The following is a 22,810-nucleotide window of genomic DNA, read 5'->3' as shown; positions in this document are numbered from 1 at the left end:
GCAAAGGAAAGCATAGAGACAAAAAGCCAGAAATCCCCCCCCAGGGGGGATGGCCATGCCACAATCCCTTATCCTCCATTCTCCTCTCAGGATCTTGGGCACACACGCACACGCACCCGGTGTGAGTTTTAAGCCACCGGGTCCGGGACGCGAACTGCGGTCGACTACGTGGGAGTCCAGCGACATAGCCATTACGCTAACTGCTAGTTCCCTTTTTAGATCTTTAAAATTTCTTCTTGAGTCTAAAAATCTGAAAGTAGGTGATAAATCACTCACAACTTCTGAAGAGCAGCAATAAAAAAATTGAGATTTTGATACATTTTCTATGAAAGAAAAATTTATTTTTTAAATCAGAATAGAATTAACTATCAAATTATGCTATTTAAAATGCTAAGCTGAAATAAATCAATTGTAAATCATGCATTCATCCTTCTAGTCTATAATTTTTGTAAGTAACTTTTATTTTACTATACAGAAATTCCACTGTAAGTGTATGGCAAAAATAATTATCTTCCTTCCTTTGACATTTGGTTGATTAACTTTCCATTATTTTGGAATTTACTTTAGAATACAGGTTTCGGTTTTTTTTTTTTAATTTTTTTTAAAAGATATTTTTGCTTTAGGGTGTGTGCACTCACCAGAGACAGAGAGACAGAAAGTGGGAAATCACCCACCCCCACCCAGGGGGATGGCCAAATGACAATCCCTTCTCCTCTTGGGATTTTGGGCAGGCATGCACAAGTGCCCAGCATGAGTTTCAAGCCACCAGGTCTGGGAATAGAACCATGGCCAGCTATGTGGGAGTCCAGCAACATAACTGTCTGCTGGTCTCTAATTTTTTTTAAAGAGAATTTTTTTTCTATAAGGCATGTGCACTCACACGAGACAGAGACAGAAAGCAGAAGTCATTCCCCCAGGGGGGATGGCCATGCTGCAATTCCTTCTCCTTTATTCTCCTCTCAGGATTTTGGTCATTCATGTACATGCACCCAGTGTGAGTTTTAAGCTGCCGGGTACAGGACTTGAACCACTGTCAACTACGTGGGAGTCCAGTGACGTAATCGCTATGCCATCTGCTGGTCCCCAGAACAAAAGATTTCTAATGCAGGAGTCAGCAAACTTTTTCTGAAAAGGGGCAGGCAGCAAACATTGTAGGTCGTGTGCACCGCATATGGTCTCTGTCACATACCCTCTTCCATACGACCATCCACATATGGTCTCCCTCACACATATGACATGCGTTCTTTGTCACATAATAATCATATGGAGGCTTTATTAGTGTTCTTCATCAAATGCCTTTTGATCCTTGCATTTATTCCGGCAAGGAAGTTATAAAAAGTTAAAGTTCATTGAAAATTTATAGGGCAGAGTGACACCATGAACCTCCTACTCTGGCTTTTACAACCCGTTACAAGATGTAAACATCATTCTTAGCTTGCAAGTGGTCCACGCAGTACATGTTGTGACTTTGGCCACTTCTACGTGTAGAGAACAAGTAACATTCACTAAGGACTAATAAAAGGAAGATCTGACAGTGACATACTTTGACACTGTCTATTAGAAAGACCCCACTGGAACTCCTAGACATTACCTCTGCAGTTTAATGTGCATAGATTTTTACCTCAGAAGGCATTTCATAAGCCTCATTGTCAGGATCCACAGGCATATCTTCCAGAATTCCTTCCTGGGGGGCTCCTTCTTCACTCTAGTATTTAAAGTGGGAAGCACAAAAAGAATATGATAAGGTAGGCTTTGACTTCCTGCATCGTATTCTTTATCTCCAGAAGTTCTATCCGGTTTCTTTTCACGGTGTTTATCTTTTTATGGAGTTCCTCCTACCAATTATAAAAGGATTTTTTCATCTCCTGGAATTGGTTGTCTGCTTTCTCTTGTATCTCACTGAGTTTTGTTACAATGAATGTGTTGAATTGTTTTTCTGACACTTCTGTGATCTCTTGTGTTTTATTCAATATTGGTGAGATGTTGTTATGCTCCCTTGAGGGGGAGGTATTGCCTGGTTTTCTATTTCTTTGGGTTCTGCTTTGATTTTTAGTCATCTGGTAAAATACACACTTCTTCCCGTCTCTGTGGAGTATGTTTCTGTAGCTGGGTGCTCATGCCCTTCCCTGTGGTATGTGTTCGCTCTGGGCCACTTTCTCTCTTCCACTGTGGGTGGGAGTGTGGAATCCACAGTAGGAGTATTGGGTTCAAATTTTTGAAGGGAAGTTTCTCTCCTTGTACTGCTACAGGGGGGCTGGGAGAGAGAATTCCTCCAGAGTCTCCTGTCTTCAGGTGTTTGGGCCCTGTACTACCAAGCCATTCTGCTCCCAGCATGGCTGGAGGTTGCATTGGACAGGTAGGGTGTAAGGTGGTAGACCACTTCATGCAGCACATTTGTGCTTGCTCTTCTTTCTCTGGGATTGCAGGAACCAGGTGCTGAGTTTGGAGGATCAAAGCAAGGCTAGAGCAGGCCCTCCTTCCCCACAGGAGGTTGGGCTGGGGACCCTGATGAGCTCAAGCCAAGCAGCTTGGGCCTTCCTGTTGCTCCTTCTATCTCTGCTCTAGGGCTGAAGGAATGAAGTGTTGGTTCCTTTTTCATTATTAGTATTATTTTTTAGGTTTGTGAGAGAGAGACAGAAACAGAGACAGTGAGAGGGAAAGTGAGAAATCACCACCCAGGGGATGGCCACACCACAATTCCTTCTCCTCCATTCTGCTCCTGGGATTTTGGATGCACACACACACACACACACACACACACACACACACGTGCCTTGTGTGAATTTCAAGCTGTCAGGCCCAGGACTCAAACTACAATTGGCCATGTGGGAGTCCAGTACCTTAACCACTACATCACTTGCTGGCTCCAAGGTGTTGGTTCTTAAACAGTGGAGCAAGTCTGGAGCAGCCTCTCCTTTCCTGAATATTTGATCATTTATATTTAAGTGATGACAAAAAAACAAATTCTTTTATGAAGTTTGAAGATTGAGACTATACACATTTGTTGGAAGAAAACCAAATACATGGCCAATTTTCTAGGTACTTTTTCTTAGAAATAGAATAGCACAAAATTCATCCAGAAATGGTCATGGATTTCACTGCAAATTCAAGAACAGAGAGGTAACGTGGGCCAAAATAGGCTTTCTTGAAGAGATAAGATAGTATCTTAGCCAATGTGGTTTATGTTTAGCAATAAATCTGATGTCAATAAAACCTCGCCTCGTTTCCATCTTAGAAGTGACTGACACATAGACAAGAGGATAAGGAAATGGCTGACAGTGAAAGGTCAAACTAAAGATCCTGCTTATTGTGGCTGGGCAGATAAGCTTGTAGATCTTCCTCCCCTGCCTACTCTCTTTTCACAAACTAAAATTGCCCAAGATATTTATAAATGAAACGAAATGTAAACCATCCCCAAGCTACCTCACTTCTAAATGTAGAACAAAGATGTAATTTTCATAATGTTTCACTTCTCTGCACAAGTCAAGTTCCGATGCATGGTGTTTAGAAACAAGGATTGTAGTGTCACAGAGTTGAGCTCAAATCCTAGCTTCTCCAGACCATAAATCTTTTGTGATGTTGGACATCAGCATCTTTGTCTAAGCATCAAGCCCTAGTGATAAAATGGGGCAGCGATAACTTCTTTATAACTGGAAGGCACAATGATATCAACATTCTCATTATTATATAGTTATTGGCCCTGCCTTGATGGTGCGATTTGTAGTGTGCTGAATTGCAGAACCAGAATCCACAATGGTCAATCACATGTTGAGATTACCAGGTTGGTCCAAAACCAGACTGGGCCTACATGCATATGTGTCTATTTATTAAAATAAATAAATAAATTTAAAATAAAAAATAATTCTTTAAATAATTGGCATGTTTTGATATTAACAAATGTCCAAATAATAATAAAGCATACTGAAGAGATACTTAATGAACTCCATCTGATTCAGACAAGCTGGAGGGCTGGGGAAAGGGGAAGGGAATTGAGGTGTGATGATACTTTGTTGAGGGTGCTTCTCTCTGTATTCCATGCATAAGCTATACTCTATCATGAGTTTAAAAAAATTAGTAATTGGTGATGGTCATGTCTAAGAAACATGAGGTAAATTTCCTGCTTCTATGCATTTTTAAAAAGTGTATATATTTATTTTTACCATGAGTGTGAGAGAGAGAGAGACAGTGCTCCCAACAAGGTCTTGATGCCACCAAATGGCCTGCAGCCAGCCCCAGATCATGGACAAATACGTGCCTATTGCTCTCAGTGAAGTCTTCGGTCTTGAACTGGGAACTTCCCATGTGTGATTGCCTCAAAGAGCATTGTGTTTTACCACTGCACCCAGGTTGACCTGTACATGCTGAAAGCATCAGGCTTGCCCTTGATCTAGGATGACTTGGAGGACTTGAGGTATCGTGGTGTGAAACTCTGTTGAAGGGCTTTTCTCTCCTCTCCCTTTGTTTTTCTCTGTCTCTCATGAAATAAACTTTAAGAAAATAGATACTTTGGACAATGTTATTTTATTATTAAAACCGAAGCAACATATTTAGTCCAGAAATATCACTACATATTTTTTTAATTTTTATTGAACTTTATTTATTTATTTTTATTTTGACCAGAGAGAGAGAGAGAAAGTGAGAAAACAAGACACCAGGTCCAAGACTTGAACCTTGGTTTGCTATGTGGGAGTCCAGCACCCTTAACCACCACACCACCTGCTGGCCCCAAATATCACTATATTTTAAGTCTTAATATTATGTATAGGAAAAAAGTATAGAAATAATAATGTAAATGTGATAATTACATTTATATATACAATTATATATATGTTTATATGTTATATATGTTTATATGCAATAAAGAGTGTTTAAATGTGTTCTAGCAATTATGTGTTATGACATGTGAAACTATAAAAACTGGCATGTTTTTGGGCTGGCATGTAGCATGGTGATTAAGGGTGCTGGACTCTCACATGGCCGACCGCAGTTTGAGTCTGGGACCTGGCGGCTTTCTCTCTCTCTCTCTCTCTGTCTCTCTCTCTTACTCTCACTCTGTCCCTCTCTGGTCAAATTAAAATAAATAAATAAATCTAAAATAAAAAATAATTCTTTAAAAAATTGGCATGTTTTGAAATTAACAAATGTCCAAATAATAATAAAGCATACTAAAGAGATACTTAATGAACTCCATCTGCTTTTCCAATTACTAAGCTGTTCTTTACTAAACTGTTATGGAGACAAATTCAAGGAGTTGTGACAGTATTTAAATATTATAAATTGTTATAATCATTAATCATTATTATTATATTATTATTATTATTATTATATTAGATGTAGTGAGACAGACGTAAAAGAGAATGGGTAAATGGAAGGCCAAAGCATCAGCCTTGTATAGAACACTGTAATAGGCCTGATCCAGTCACACAGAAAAGCCTGCAATGATACTATTTGAAAATATTGAACTACTCTTTCAATGGACCCCTATTTTAGATTCTGTTTGCCTTACTTGACAAATAAAAAAAAATTCATGTTTATATAATACAGGATCCTATTATACTGTAGATGACAGAGTCTGTAATTATCCAACGCCATTTTCTACTCAGTCTGCCAGTCGTATCTGAGGATGTGAGACCAGGTACAAGCACACAGACTGCAGTAGATCATGGATTATCGGTGGCACTTCTTCCTGAGACCATTTTGAACTTCCAAACTAAAAAGGACACCGATAGCATCTGATTTTCATCCTAAATTTCACATGCCACAACAAGCAAAACCTAGCAACAAGGCTGAGTGAAGACATGGCTGGCTGCTGGGTCATCTGCTGGGTTTTCTTATAGGCAAATTGACTGGCTGTCCCTTAGTTGCTCAGATCATATCTCAGCAAACTGACATACAACTATGGGTCACTTGAGATTGTTCAAATTGGTGAGCGCTGTAACTCATATAGTAGTTTATATGACTTTATATTGTAGTTCATACCTATAGGGCACCTGTTCAGGTGTAGAATACAAATCTATTTTAATTGATATTTTAGAAAATCCAGTATTATATAAAAATACTGTGCATGTAGAAGTCACTCCTACTCTAGATAATCTGCTAGTGTATCATTCATCGCAAGGCATTTCTTGCTTTATGCCCATTTAGCTATTTCTTTCTTTCTCTTTTTGTTTTAGACACTTGTGCTCCAGGGTGCACGTGCTCACTGAAGAGACAGAGAGACAGAAAGTGAGAAATCATCCCTACCAAGGGTGATGGTCATACCACAGTCCCTTCTCCCTCATTCTCTCCTCAGGATTTTGGGCATCTACACACACACACACACACACACGTCTGGTGTGAGTTTCAAGCTTCCAGGTCTGGAACTTGAAATGCAACTGGCCATCTGGGAGTCCAGCAACATAACCATTACACCATCTGCTGGTCCCTTAGTTATTTCTTTAGTCTTGGCAATCCCCTCAGAGATAGAGAAAGATAAAGAGAACAAATTAAATAAGAAATAGTTTATCTCACTTTTCTTTGGAAAAGATTTGGGAATGGAAAAAAGACTAAAGCTAATACATTAAGTACATTTGGGGGATATTTTTGGATGCTATTTATCAGTATTATTCCTGAATTCAGTTTTAAATACCCGTAACGATAAATTATAAAATAATTGGTACGTGAGTCAGGAATCACTGTAAATTCATTTTTTAAGAAGAAATTTTCATTATATAGCAAAGAGGTACGGTTCTATCTCCAATCTTAATTCTCCTTGGTAAGCATAAGAAGCAGCTCAGCACCTGCCATATTAATGCCAGTGCCATGTAATTAGCTGACTCACTTAATAAGACTTCACGGCACAGCAACAATTACCAGCTTTCTCCCAGTTACTTGGATATAGACCTAGTTGCAAATACTAACACACAATGGGAAGGCTGGGAATAAAGCATACCACTTTTGTGTCATAGGATTGAGTTTCTTTGTCTATTAATAAAAAAATTATATATATATACACACACACACACACATATTTAAAGATATAGTTAAGTATTTATTTTTAAGAAAAGTTAGTTTATTTCTTTCTTCCATGAGAGAGAAATACACGAGAGAGAGAAAGACCCACCCCCCCCAACAGTGTCTTCTTGCCATGAACCATTTCTGCCTTCAGCCAGTCCCCAACCAAGGGCAAGTGTATACCTGGATTACTCAGGGTAGTCTCAGCACTGCAACCAGAAACCTTCCCATGCAGGATGGTCTCGTACAGCATCCTGTTTTACTGCTGCACCACTGTTTGGCCCCTGTTCATTTTTTTTTAAGCTTGTATTGACTGGATCCTTGAAGATCAGAGCCTTGGGTAGGGACTGAATAGATACTAAGAGAAGGTGAGTTGAGCCAAGAAAAGTCTGCTTTTGTTTTGTGTTCAGAATCAGCCAATCATTTCATATTTGCAAATGCATTCATCTTTTGGATGTAAGTCTTAAAACGAGCAACTAAGTAAGAATTCAGTGGGGAGGGAAGGCTTTGACAGCACAAGAGAAAGGGCATCTGCTTCTATACTTTAAGAAACCAAGAGAATGCTGGAAACCTCTGAGCTTGAAAGAGCAAGAGCTCAATGAGCCAAGGCCCAGATGTTTGCTTTAAAATAGAGTGGGAAGCTCATCTTAACACCAGACTGAGAGAAAATACTTCAGGCAAAACAAACAGCTCATATACAAAAGGTTGGATAGAACTTACAGGGCCTAGAAGCAGAGAGTGAAGACTGTAGTTTCAATGGACAAAAAACCCAGAAGACTCTTAGAGAGCAAGATAAGGCCATGTCTTCCTCATCTAAGAGATTAAAAGGCTTTTTAAATGACAGAGCAGAAATACAGTATAATCAGGTGCATGGGATACTTAGGGGTTCCAAGGCCCTCTATACTACAGGGAAGAGATTCCAAATGAAGTTCAAGAGGCCTTCAAGTGGGGGTGTCTTTATTTTAGTATCTCTCCCAGACAAAGCCTCTAAGGAAACAATGTTCACCAGACTACTGCCATCAATAGAGCTAGGGCTTGCAATTGCTCTCCTACCCTGTGAATTCTGTTCTCCTTAATTTGTTAAACATTGTCACACCTTTTGTGGCTCTTACTTGTTTTGATTACTTAGAAAATGTCTCCTCTAAAAGCCTGTATATATGTCTCAATAGATTGAAGATAACATAGAAACATTTTACCAATTGTCAAGAAATATAATGGCCTAGGAGTATTTAAAAGGTCATTGAAATGAAATATTTAAAGGTTTATTATTCCATATGTTACTCTGATATGAAATAACATCAGTAATATCTAATTTTATTTAATGTTCACTCAGTTTTTGGTACCATTCCGAGAGTTTTGCATGCATTATTTGATATTAAAAATGAATTCTCTAAGAAAGTTCCTACCATTATCTTCACTTTATCAACAAATAAACAGAGATAGGCAGTCTAGCACCAAAGCCCATGAATTTTATTTGTCAAGCTTCTCAAAAAAAAAAAACACACAAAAGCTTTCCACTTAAACATTAAGCTAGGCTACTTAAATAATATAAAATTAAGCTTCTCTTAGAGTGTAATGTAAAAATATTTTATTATTAAATATCTCAGCCATTTTTCATCATTTTGTATAAGAAAACCTAGGAAGCAAAAGAAACTATTAATATATGAGTACTTCAAAAAGTTTGTAAATAATTTAATTAACTTATTTTGGTGCAAAAATTTATTGAAATCATGCATAACCATGCATTTTTTTTTCATAAAATGCATTTTGATAAACTTATATATTGGGTTGTTGGAAAAGTCATGATGCATTTTTGCACAGGAAAAATACGTCACAACTTTTCCAAGAACCTAATATATACAAACGCATGTGTGCATGCACACACACAAACACACATATAATGTCTTTGCTAGGCCAAAAACCAGACAGGTGTGTATATACATTTTTAAAAGAATTACTTATTTAATTTAATTTATTATTATTATTGAATTTGCTCTGGTCACGAGAGAGAGAGAGAGAGAAGAGGAGAGGAGAGGAGAGGAGAGGAGAGGAGAGGAGAGGAGAGGAGAAAGAAAGAAGAAAGAAAGGAGAAAGAAAGAGAGTAGAAAGCAAGCCATCAGGTCTGGGACTTGAACAGCTGTCAGCCATGAAGAAGTCCAGTGACTTAAACTCCATGCCACCTGCTGGCCCCCAGACAGGTATATTTTTTACAATATGATTATTAAATCTTTAAATACTAAATTGGTCAAATTTTTGGTACAGGGAAAAATTGCTTATCATGAATTCAACACATACCATTTTCTGGATAGTTTAGACCTTTTCATTAGAATAGGTTCTAACAAAATTAGACAATAATATTATCAGAAATAAATTGTCTATCTCTCCCACCCCTATATGTGGCACAAACACTATAATGTTATAGAGTGGTTTGAATATCATTGCTTGAGTTTTTACTCCTTTAGACCAACAAATTAAGCTTTTGCCTGAATCACGGGCCCTCTCTTTCTTAGCTTTACACTAGATTTAGTAATCCCTTCCAAGTCCTTACAACAACTTCATTTTGATTATCACAATAAAACATAATGCTCTATTAAGTCCATGGAATAGATGTTACACTTAGTCATGATGTTTATTTATTTATAACCCTGCTTCATTCTACAGAGAATCTGAAAGGGAATAAAAGAATATTTGTTCATCCAACAAATGAATATCCTTTGTTTTATTTGATGTTGTCTTTTCTTTTTCTTAAATTAGGCACTAAATGTTTATTTTTCTCTTAATTAGTTTTAAAGCATTCATTATTTCTGGATTACATTATTCTCAATAAATCAATACACAGTTCTGTATTTAATTTTGTCAACGAGTCTCACGTTTTAAATTTAGTTCATTTACATCTCCCTTTGCTGTCAGTTGAATAGGAACTCCTGATTTAAGCTTCAGAGGGAGAAAAAAAGCAACACAGAGAACATTCTGTAATTAAGATATCTCTGTGGTTGCAAGGGATAGGCCAGCGTGCATGGTCTTGTGTGTGTGTGTGTGTGTGTGTGTGTGTGTGTTGGACAAATACATATATTGAGAATGATCCCTAATTCTATTATTTTGTCAAGGAACTGAAACCATGGTTACACAATCACTCCAAATAGTTTCTAATACAGTCTCCTTTCTCCATCCCTCCACTTGTATACACTGTTGTTTGGAAGGCCAAGAGAAAATATGCTTTTAAGAGCAGGGTATGTAGTTGCAGATTGACCTAGTGGAAGATGATACCTGTGAGATCTTGAGCAATCTAGATGGCTCCGCTGGAAAATGGTGATTACAAAGTTTTTCAAGAGTGTTGTGATATTGGGCCAGCAGGTGGCATGGAGATTAGGGCCTGAATCCCACATGGCTCACCGAGTAGTTTTAGTCCCAGACCTAGCAGCCTGAAAAACATAACAGGTGCATGTGAGAGTGTGCCCGCAATCCAGAGAGGAGAATGGAGGAGACGGTATTGTGACATGACCAGTGAGGAGACGGTATTGGGACATGACCCTTCAACCTGGGGGGGGGGGTGATTTCTCACTTTCCCACTATGTCTATCTGTGTCTCTCCTCAGTGAGCATGCACACTCTATAGCAAAAAATAAGTAAAAAATAAATAAGAATGTTGTGGTATTAAGTGAGATGATGTACATAAAAGTAGCCTAGTTTAATCATAGTAAGACCAAATATTTACTGAGCATCTGCTGTGTGCTAGATTGTCTAAAGCACTTTATCTCTGCTATTTTAAGTGTCCCAGTAAATGTGTATCATACGTTGTCTAAATAAAGATTATCCATTGGTGTTGCATTTTCAACTCATTCCTATTTAAGAAAAAAAAAATTTTTTTTTGAGAGGTTTTTGCCATAGGGCATGTGCGCTTGCCAGAGAGACAGAAAGCAAGAAATCACCTCCCAGGGGAGATGGCCATGCCACAATCCCTTCTCCTCCATTCTCTCGGGATCTTGGGCATGCACGCAGAAGCGCCCGGCGTGTTTTAAGCCACCGGGTCTGGGACTTGAACTGCGGTCGACTACATGGGAGTCCAGCGACAGAGCCATTATGCTAACTGCTAGTCCCAAGAAAAAAAATTTTCTCAGAAAATCTTGAAACCAAAAATACCCACTATTTTAAGAATAAGCCCTTTTGCTTTATTTCATTGATTAACTACGCTTGAGTCACCCATGAACCTCAGTGCTTCGTGTTTGGCCCTTCATAAGCTGGTGCTCAGGGCTTCCTCTTTGTTTTTCTCTCAGCTGCCTGGGAACGCAGCTGAAAACTTTGGAAATGAGGACAGGGTACACCTTGGTGATATAGATAAGAAGTAAATGCTACAGCGCTATCAGTAAAATGTTTGTTTTTAACTGAAGATGTGTAAGTAGAAGCAGTGAGCTAGTGTTAAATATAGACCACACTGAGGGTGAGAAATATTCACAGCACCAGTACATGAAGATGAATATACTTTTATTGATATTCCTAATGCTGGTAAGAAAGCATCTCTTATCCTTTCCTTTTTTTTCATTTATTTTATATTCATTTATCGATAGTATTACAGCATAAAAAAATGAATTTTCCCATCTGGAATACACTCAATATTGACCCCATCAAAGATTATACCATAACCATTCTTCAACAGATAACTTTGTATTTTGTGTTTCCTTATTCTTTCAATAACTAGCTTCTCATAACTGAAGCAAAACAAAATGCATATTAAAAGCTATGACCTTTCTTTCCTGTGTAGTCTGTTGGCTCAATCTCACAAAAATGCCAGTATTGTACCTGCAAATCTCTAGATTGCCTATATAAGTCAATTACAACCTTGACACAAAAATCTTAACACAAGAAAAAGCAGAGAGTATTAGGATCTTTGAAATGGCAAATACCAATAAAGTAACATTACTACATAGGATATTATATCCCAGTGAAAGGTAGTATTGTGATTTGTTCCCAAAACAGGCAATACGTTTGTATTTAAGAAGCTATAAGATCTTGGGGATGGCAGGTGGTATGGTGGTTAAGAGTGCTGGATTCCTACATGGTCAGCCATGGTTCAGGTCCTGGACCTGGTGGCTTGCTTTCTCATTTTCTCTCTTGCTCTCACTCTCACTCTCTCACTCTGTCCCTCCCTGGTTGAATTAAAATAAGTAAATAAATAAATAGAGTTAAATAAAATATTTTTAAAAAGAAACTATAAGATCTTGGTAGGCAAACTTAGAATTAAAATTATTTTAGACTATAAAGTTACCTAATAATTATGATTTTTGACATCATTATTTAATAATAAATACCAACAAAGTGTAATGAAAACAATGAAACCGAAAATGTTTCTCTACAGTCTGATGCAGAGATGGGATCTATATATTTTGTTACCAAATGTGCATTCTTATTGCCAGTATTAGCCTACCCGACTAATCAAAAGAAATAATGAGCAACATAAGTCCAGTAAACATACTCAAGTACAGTGCATTGCATCAGGAGTGGTAGAATATATAATAATGTACAAGACATGGGACCTGCATCTTAAGCAACTTCATGTCTGAAAAGATGAATTACAGACATAAAAGTTAATGAAACACAAGGTCATAAATGTGATACGGGGCATAAGAGAGGTCAAAGTAAAATGTGCAGAACAGGAAGAGCTTCCTTCTAACTATCGGAAGCATCGTTAAACCTGGGTCTGTATATTTTGGTCAGACTGGGAGCTTCAAGGAGCTGGAATATCATGGACAAAAGTATAGCAAGAAAGTGGTTTTGTCTGGTTGGGAATAAGGTGTGGAGATAAATGAGTGCCTTGAAATGCCTAGTCAATGGTGTAGGAACATTGAAGAATCATTTCATGTTGCAAGTGTTGAAGTTATACAGTGGAAACCTTTTTTTTTTTTTGGAAGAATACTCTCACAATGGTTTGCAGAATTGTTTGGAAGGAAGGGAAACACGGATGAATGGATCATGGAGGGGACAACAGCAATAATTCAGGGAGAGATGATGAGATAACTAGAGAGTTGAACATGATGCTAAGGGATTGATTTTGTGAGATACCGTGGAAGTTAAATGGATAGAATTTAACCACTATTGTTTAAGAACTGTGAAGAGTCAAAGATTTTTTTCCTATTTGCACTCTAACAAGTTAGCTGGCCACAGTTTATGGATGCTGAGTAAAGACACAAAACTCCTAGGTCAGAGACAAATGACTTTATCACTCACAGTAACAGCAATAGCTAGAGTATCATCATTTTCCTGCACTGATTCCCCAAGCCCTAATTTCCCCAGAGAAGTTCAGACGGCACCTACCTGCCCAGTGGGTTGTATTATAGAAGGGGAAACCAGAACTTAGAAAAAACAAACTTTGTATAATGGCCAGTAAATATGATCCTCTGCTCCAGAAAGAGATACTGTCTAACCAAGGCTGGAAGCACACCTGCTTTTTGTTTTACAGGAGAAAATGACTTCTGTGTTCCAAGGCTTCCAAAAATCCTTGAACAGATAGTCCTAGATAAAGGGCAGTTAGTGCTTTGTTTCCAAAATGTGCAGGAATATGGGACCCTTGGTCTCCAATACACCAAGACACCTGGTAGAATGTGGGCAGATGATACAAGGACAATGGATAAAACTGATTAGCTTTTGAACTTGACTGACTAGGAAGATGAGGTCTGTTACAACTAGTAACCAAAGAAAAACAAGAAAAAGCAGATTTTAGGGGCAGGTAAATTATGTTTTAGATATGTTTAATCTGAGATGCCTACATAACTCTAGATTGAAAATAGGAGACTGGAGATGAGATACCTGAAGAACATGGACACATAAGTATTTTGTGTATTTGCTCCATAAAGGGAATTGAGAACATCATCAGAGTTCTCATAATTAAATAGAGAAAAAGAGACAAGTGAAACAAATGAAGAAACAAAAACCAAAAAACAATATGGTATCACATGAAAAACCTCCTCAGTTATGAGGGAACAAATAGAGGGGGCAAATTGAAGGGATAGCCAGAGAGGAAATATAAAAAATAGCAAATACCATTTCAGATAGTAAATGGAAAAGGTCTTGACAAAGAGGTTGGCATACCTACTTCTCAGTTTTAAGCACTGAAAAGAGTAAATGAGCCAAAGAATTGCACATGTACACTTTCAGTTCTATATTTTATGCATGGGGGGGATACCAGCATACGTAACAACTGTTTCTTTAGGTTTGCTGAATAGTCAAGAAAGAGACGGAGGAAGAAGTCAGACTTCAGGAGATAAATCAGCAAGACCATCGGCTGCTGTGGTGGTAGACATGTTGAGAAATACTGGTATTGGAACAGTGCCTTTTGGGGGTTACAGGATTTGGATTTGAGCAGCCTTTAAATTTTGTTCTTTTCTTTGTTTTGAAAGGAATCAAGAAACTTGTTAATGATTCAGTAGGAGTAGAGTTTCATTATACAAGGCAGAAAGTGGTTGGTTGATAGAGCAAGATCTCAAAGAACTCAAAAACAAGGGAGAAAGACGGTATCAGGAACACACACGGGTGCCAGAGGGTGGCACAGCAGTGAAATGCAACATTCCATGAGGCTCACACATGGGGAGGTTCCAGGTTCACATTCAGAGACCTCCATGAGTACCTCAGGCATGCGTGTGCCTATGATCCAGGGCTGGCAAGGCTAGAGGTGCATCATGACGTGAAAACCCTGTTGGGGGTGTGTACATATGCACTCACATTCTCTCTCTGTTTCTCTCTTTTTCTTGGTCATTTGGAGAATAAGTAAATTAAGTTCAAAAACAAAACAAAACAGTCTGGCAGGTGGAGTGGTGGTAAGGTGCTAGACTCCCACATGGCTGATTGAGGTGCGAGTTCTGGATCTGGTGACTTTCTCTCTCCCCCTGTCTCTCTCTAGTCAAATTAAAAAGAAGAGAGAGAGAGAAAGAGAGAGAGAGAGAGAGAGAGAGAGAGAGAGAAAGAAAGAAAGAAGAAAAGAAACAAGAAAAGAAATAAAAGAAAAGAGAATTAAAAACAAAAAAGGTGATGTTTGCCTTGGCAAAGTTGGGACACATTGACATACAGGTACATTTCTGGATGGACTACAAAAACTGAAAGGAGCTGGTGACAAATAGTCTCGATTTTCTCAGTAAAATAGATAATAAAGATGAAGGTAAAAAAGGAAATGTAAGGAACTTATTATGTTTATTCATTGAGTAATCTTTTACAGTAGTTAATCATCTCAGTTTATTGTGGGATAAAATGTGAATGTGGAAAATTGTGTTTGTTTTTGCCTAAGGACAAAAAGATAATAGTCAAACTCAGCTTAAAAGCCCACCAGTCTTATGTCAAAGAGTACATTTTTATTGCTATAATGGATTGTCCAGAAATAAGAAAAAAAGTATCAATTAAAAGGAAAGAAAATACTACCGAGAAAGAGTGAGTACCATCAAGAATCTGGAGATCATCACTTTTTTGTTAAACCAATCAGCCCAATATCTTTAACAGGGAAAAGATGTAGTATAAGCTTTTCATCTTTGACATGAACTGAGTTCAGTGTAAACTATTTTGCAGTAATAATATAATAGCATACAACCTAATGTAAGTAATAAAGTAAAATCTACCACTGCTGGGACAGCTTATTGGCAGAATTTCTCCTCTAGGGTGACTTTCCAACTATTTTGAAAACAAATTATGTAGGTAGCCCTGATATGTTATGCTACCTATAAATAATATATTTATGGGAAACTTTTATCGAATTCCTAAATTAAACTCCTAAAATCGTACAATTACTTTAAAAAACAACTCCAAGTACTGGGAAGCAAAAAGTCGTCTTAGCTAACATCAAGCTGACATATATAAAAGAGACTGTACATGATGTCTTTAAAATGAAATGTAAAAAAATCAAAACTTGCTTTTAGAGATTAAAACATGAAATATATTGAGTTGTTGGAAAAGTCATGATGCATTTTGCATAGAAAAAAAACATAAAAATTATGCCATTCCTTTTCAAACAACCCAATAGATATATATATTTTTGGATCAAATATTGTATTTGTATTGTACCTTCTTTCTATGCTAACATTTATGATTTTCCTTTCTCTCTCTCTCTCACTTTCTTAGATCCCTCCTATTTTTGTTTAATTGTGATATTTCTGCATTTTAACTCTAGGAAATCATTGAATCTTTGCTAATCCTATCTTTTCCAGTCCTGATATTTTTGTTTGTTTTTTCCTGATCAGTGACCTTCCTATCCATTTTTCACATCTCAATCCATAATTTGGTGTGGAATACCAATGCATCCCATCTCTATGGAAACCAAGATAAGGCAGCACAAGATGGTTTTACTAGCAAGTCACTGGAACAGAAGAGCCAGTGCACACAATTTACTCTCCTGCAGATTCAGCATATTTAACTTGGGAAAGTACGTCTGCTTCTGTTGAATTTTCCCAAGTAAATGAAATACTTGAAATCCACCCAGTGTTCCAAAGAAAACAAAACAACAGCCAGGTTGTAGAATTGCTGGTGTTCTCATGTGTTCACACCATGGCGCTTCTCTGTAATCAAAGGTCATGTCCTGCCCAGATTTGACCATCAAATCATTATAAGCCTTCATATCATCATCATCATCATCATCACCATTTTGCTCCTCCTCCTCATGGTTGCATAAACATTATTAGGTATAAAAAACTACTGCTATTTCTCCAAAAGAGATTTTAACAAATATCTTTATGTAAATAGATACAAGTGGGCCCTGACATTCATTCTCTTCCCCCCTGGGGTAGGGGGCTTAGGAACACAGAAGATAGCCATCCAGTTCATCGGAGCAGGTGTGAACATTGTAATGATAAACTAAATAAATATTTCCATCAAAAGAAAGATAAAACTTTTATGTTGGGCTATCAAAGCTGAATCCACATGGAAGATTGCTCGTTAGGTTCCCTGGTTAGCCTGATCAGGCTGAATGTGCATGCCCCTGACCCTGGCTGGCTAGGGAGGCTGGGGAAGGTCATGGTTGGGGGCTGGGAATCCTGAGAAACCTTGTTGCAGGTGCTTGTTTCTCTCTCTTTCAATAAATAAACTTAAAAATACTACATGTGAACAGGAAATTATAATGGCATATCACTGATTAAGAAACCTGAAGCCATTTTCATGCACATTGATAAATTCTCATAATTTGACAGAGTATCTAAGATCCCTGTACTTTATTTGCACACATATAAAATGAGGGCTTTGAAAACACATCCTCTGAGACCAGCAGATGGGGAAATGGTTATGTTGCTAAACTCTCAGATGGCCCACCATGGTTCGAGTCCTGGACCTGGTGGCTTGAAACTCCTTTGGGTGCATGCATGTGTGAGTGCCCAAAATCCCAAGAGGAGAATGGAGGAGAAGGAATTACAGTGTGACCATTCTCCCTGAGAGGTGATTTCTTGTTTTCTGTGCCCTACAGCAAAAATCTCTTTCTCAAAAATAAAATAAAATATAAAATAAAATAAAACGAAATAGAACATATTCCTACCAATTACAGACAGACGTTACAATACAATAAGCATTCAAAATGGGAAAGCTTAGAAGTTCAGAAACATTTTCTTTACAGTCTAGCACAATATGTATTGAATGAGTTAGTAAATTAATAAAACAGATTGACATGGGTGAGTTATAATCATATTCAGAACAAAAATCATTTTCATAAAATACTTAAGATGAATCTGCAAATCTATTACTCCCAAATCTTTCTGTAGCTGATGTCCCAATTTCACTATTAGCTCTTCATCCTTGGGCGTTAAGCATGGAGCTTTCTTCTGGCCCTCTCTTTAAATGTCACAGCTATTTCTGGCAGGTAAGACTGGCAAATACACACTGCCCTGGAGCACCAGGCACCTGGGAGAAAAGGCTGCATAAAATTGGGCAATCACTCAGGAAAAAAAGACAAGTGTTGAAAATACAACAGATAAAATTTTTCTCGACTTAAAATCTATTTTATGTCAGTGATAAAAAGAATATAGGTGTTTAGAAAGTACATGGTGGCCTATGGCTATATTTAATACCGTGACCACTCAATACGAAGCCAAGTGTTCTTGCCTGCTCTCATGAAGGACAATTTGGAACTGAGAGCTCAGTGTTTAAGGAGGAGGTTTAGACACTCTATCTTGAGGCACACCAAGGAAATAGAGTTTACAATTTTAGAAATCACTGCCATAATTCAAGTCAAAGAGAGGGCTAATGGAAGATTTTTTAAAGACATAGAGAGATTATAAGGGGAAGCTGCCTTTGAAGAAAAACAAAATATTTTTTAGGCAGATTCTGACTGAGTTTATAAATCCCAGAGACTCATTTGAAAGCTAAAGCCTTTTTTTTTTTTTTTTGTAAATTGGGGAAGACAAGATATTATTTGAACTATTAATTGTGAAGTCAAGTAAAAAAAATTGTTAATGGGTGGCTTTCATGTTCATTAATGTGATGGTTCAGCAAGTTTCCTCCATTGCTTTTTGTCGAAAGGTCACTAATTAAAAATTATCTTTACAAATGAAACATATCACTGTCTGACACTAGATTTTTTTTTTCTTTGCCAGTAGTTAATACTGCTTATTTGGATATGTTTTATTATTCTGTTCTGCATTTCTCTTTTCATTTCTACCTAGGCATTGTTCATTTTTGTTTTATTCAGTCTTCTTATTCTCACTGTGGAATTGAAAACATTTTTTTCCCAGAGGTTATGTACAATCAGCAGAAAGAGACAGAGAGAGTAGGAGAGGGGAAGAGTACCCCCAATGGGATGTGGTCATGCTGCAATCACTTCTTCATTTCTTTATCCTCTCGGGAATTTGGACACACACACACACACACACACACACACACACACACACACACACTCCACATTCCCATCATGTTCTCAAGCCACTGGGTCTGAAACTTGTAATGTGTGGTCAGCCATGAGGGAGTCTGGCTCCCTTAACCATAGGGCCTTGGGGCTAGCCAACATAGGACTTTTAAAAGCTGGTTTATTACACTGAAATCTTCTAACTGTGAATTCTGTAATGGTTTGAGTTCCAGGGAGTCATGTGATATTAGGCTGACTTTATCAAGCATAAACATCAACATGAAATAAAAGAGTTTAAAAATAAAAGGCCTGGCGTAATGGCTATGTCGCTGGGCTCCCACATAGTCGACCGCGGTTCGCGTCCTGGACCCGGTGGCTTAAAACTCACGCTGGGTGCGTGTGCGTACCTGCCCAAGATCCCGAGAGGAGAATGGAGGAGAAAGGATTGCAGCATGGCCATCCCCTCTGGGGGGTGATTTCTTGCTTTCTGTCTCTCTGTCTCTCTCTGTCTGTCTGGTGAGCACACGCACCCTATAGTGAAAAACCTCTCAAAAAAAAAAAAAATAAAATAAAAGGCCTGAATCATTATGTGAGGTCAAATTTTAAAGGGTATTTTGTGCTTTGAAAATCTTTCTGCTGTAATAATCTGAAACCTTTGGTTAGCTAATTACTGAGGGACTCTTAAAACTGTCCCTTTTCTCTACATAGATCACCACAGTAATTAAGAGAAACTCGCTGGGGACAGGTTGCTGTTCCACATCCTTAAGCATTTTTAGTTTGCTCTCTCTTTTCCTTTTTTTTTTCAAAAGAGAAAAAAGAAGCATTAAGGAAAAGACTGCTTCTCAGTCAAGTTTTTTAAGATACAGATAGTTTTTAAAATACAAAACCAAACCAAACACCTCTGGAATGTACCTTAACAATCTTATTACTGCAAGTTTTTTAAAGAAGAGCACTATGAAAATTGTACATATTTTATGATCTATATTGCTCTGATCTGATTTCATTTGAGCCAATAAAGAAATATAAACCAGGAGCTTGCTGTGATCACATGCTCCCGGCATATTACACTACATCACCACTGGAAGGTGTGACAGCTCAGTGAGACAAGAAGTAAACAAGAAGTAAAGGAAATGGATTAGCCAGAGAGCAGTGCAAATCTACCTGGTGGTGGGTAGCATTGTCCTGCGTTAATGCGGTGATGGGAACTCCTGACTCTGGGGTACTGAAAAGCCAACTACAGTGCATGCACTCCTAAACTGTGAAAAATGCCTTATACTATGATGGATTAAAAACACAAAGGCAAGCAAACTGACTGATAAGAACTACTTCAGTTTCTTCACCAATTTCTTTAATTTACCTTTTCCTAAGGCCAGCTTATAGCCCCCAGAAGAGAAGGGCTCAGAGAGGAGTATCTTAGAAGTCTCTTCATTACCCTGTCCTCAGACCTTAGAACGTGAATGCACCTTTCAAGTGCAGAGCACGTATTTGACGAATGGCTGCCCCTTCTGTGAGTTCTTCCCTGGTTATCCTTCAGCAGCATGATCTCTCTTCTGTTTATGTTCCCTTAAGTGCTAGCCCCATGGGTCTAGACTGGCATAGACCACCATGTTGTAAGGTTATTGATGTAGCCCAGTGTCCTCTGCTGGGCTGCCAGAAGCTAAGACCATAGGGCCACATCGCGTCCACCTTTATGTTGATGCCTATGAAATAGTGCCAAGTAATTTTTTTCCTTTTCCTGCTATAGGGTGCGTGTGTGGGTATCTGTTTAGTCACATATGTAAACCATGTGTTCTTCATGTCGAAATAGTTTACCAACCTTTACCTTAATGGCTAGAATGCCATAAAAACAAGAGAATACCTCTAAATCATTAAATTTTAGTGGGACTCATTATCAGTCTGTACTTCTGTGTATTTTAGTCATAAATTTAAAGTATAACTACTTTAGGTGGTTACTAGGTGGAAACCTTTGTAACCCTGTGATTTGAACATAAATATAAAAAATATTATACAAGGGGAAAGATATGTTCTCCAATTAACATTTACTCATGTTTCAAGTTATCTTTGAATTTGATATGAAAGCATGGCACATGTTTCAGAAAGTGAGGTCTTCTGGCTGACTTCTATTAAAGATTTAGAAAAAGAAAAAAAGATTGATTATAAATGCAGGTATTCATAATACTATCTTATTCTCTCATTTTCTCTCTAGAGGATACCCCCCTCCTCCAAATCAGTAACAGTCTAACTCCCAGCATGTTTTGTTTAGTTAAAAAATACATACATAAATATATGTGTAAATACACAAACATTTATGTCACACGTATGTATACCATGCTTTCTTGGAGGACCAGAATGCTTCTTAGGAGGTGGCTTAGTTATAGTGGTTTGGAGGTCTATATGATGTTATCACTTAAACATTTAACAGTCATCCTCATGAAAAAATTATTGCAAACATGGAAATAATAAGAAAATGGCTTCAAGTCTTTGAACTATTATTTTTAAACAGGTTCACTCAATGATCATTAATTATCTAAGGTAAAATCACTGAGTTTGGCTTTGCTAATTAACTCTTTGATAAGAACCCTAACACCTTGCAGAAAACATAATCCCAAAGGTTACATCTTATTGACAAGTAACCAGTTTTGTATCTCTAGCCAATTCATTACAGAATTCTTTTGGCTCACTGTTTCTAAAAGTCTTTATTCCTCAGATTTTAACTGAAACCAGTCTTACCAGTCTATTGGTTCCAATTAGAATGAAATCTTTGACATGTTCATTTTACTTCTGTACAAAAGTTATGTTCTTTACTTTTAGAAAGTACTTTTAGAAAACTATACTTTAGCACATTATAGAAAGACCAGCTGCTAGGTAAAATTGAAACATTGTTGAATAATTTTTTGTCTTTTTGTTATAACTGTCTACACAATTTTAAATCATTGCAAAACATCAAAAATGTTTTAGGTTCATATTTATAAATGTCATTAATAGTATAATTTGTTTTCTAAATTGAGTTAGAATTTCTTGAAAACTTCCATTAACAATGGCAAGTACATTAAGAGTGGAAGTATTTTCCCAGTCTCCAAACTACACTAAATATAATGGCTACTTAATAGGAGATCAATCCGAAGACTACATGAACTTTTTCTTTCAATGCATATCCTATTAGGTTTTGTTGTAAGTTATTTTTATACATTATAGTGTCTCTTTCATTTTCCTCTTTTCATTTAAACTTGCTATAGGGCATGTGCACTCACTCATCCAAGGAGAAAGAAAGAGAGAGAAAATGTGAGAAAGCACTTCTCAGAAAGTATGGCCACATTGCAATTCCTTTCCCTCCATTTATCCTCCCAGGATTTGGGGCACACATGTACATACAACTGGCCTGTTTTCAAGCTACAGGGTCTGGGACTTGAACTGTGCTGACAGCCATGTGGGATCCAGCCGCCTTAATCACTACACCACCTGCCTGGCCCTTATTTCTCTTTTTATTTGCAATTACATACTGGTGATTTTAGAGGAAGCATATAACTTATTCAAAACATTTTTTCAATAAAGAGTACAAGTAAATATGACAAAAGAAGCACAAGAACAATGGTTATCCATCCAATCAAGTCCCCGGAAGGACAAAACCTGAGGATCTGGAGCAACGGAATCTGATCTTTAGAGAAGCCCTGGGGAAGTGGCTGCTCCATTTCCTTTTTGAAAATCTTTTCTTCTACTGCAGCTGTCTCTTCTTCTATAGAGATGAAGTTAACTCCCTAGACACTCCATCACCTTTCCCCAATCCTCCCCCCTCCACTCTACCCACAAACCCTAGGAGATCAATTAACACTGTTCCAGGAAGAAACATAGACAATAGCATCCGCTATTGGAATATTCCTCTGTGAGTAAATTTAAAACTCAGGGAGGGGAAGGGAGAGGCTTTGAGAAAGGAAAAAAGCCTTGGGCTTGATTGCTTAAACCTAAAAGAAACTGTTACTTATGGTAAAAGCAAACAATGGAATTTTGTAGTGAGTGTCAGCTG

The 22,810-nt window shown here is 37.7% G+C and overlaps 1 protein-coding gene across 3 annotated transcripts in view; it reads right to left on the bottom strand.

The window, feature by feature from the left end:
• SNCA (synuclein alpha) overlaps nt 1–22,810 on the bottom strand; it is a 113,312-nt gene that overhangs the window by 2,630 nt on the left and 87,872 nt on the right. For all 3 annotated transcript variants that reach the window (XM_006143241.3, XM_006143240.3, NM_001287378.1), the window contains 1 exon segment: nt 1,622–1,705. In XM_006143241.3, the coding sequence (XP_006143303.1) occupies nt 1,622–1,705 (84 nt within the window).

The sequence above is a fragment of the Tupaia chinensis genome, unplaced genomic scaffold (assembly GCF_000334495.1).
Source record: "Tupaia chinensis unplaced genomic scaffold, TupChi_1.0 Scaffold000094_1, whole genome shotgun sequence".
Lineage (NCBI taxonomy): Eukaryota > Metazoa > Chordata > Mammalia > Scandentia > Tupaiidae > Tupaia > Tupaia belangeri.
This window is presented reverse-complemented; position numbering and strand designations above follow the sequence as displayed.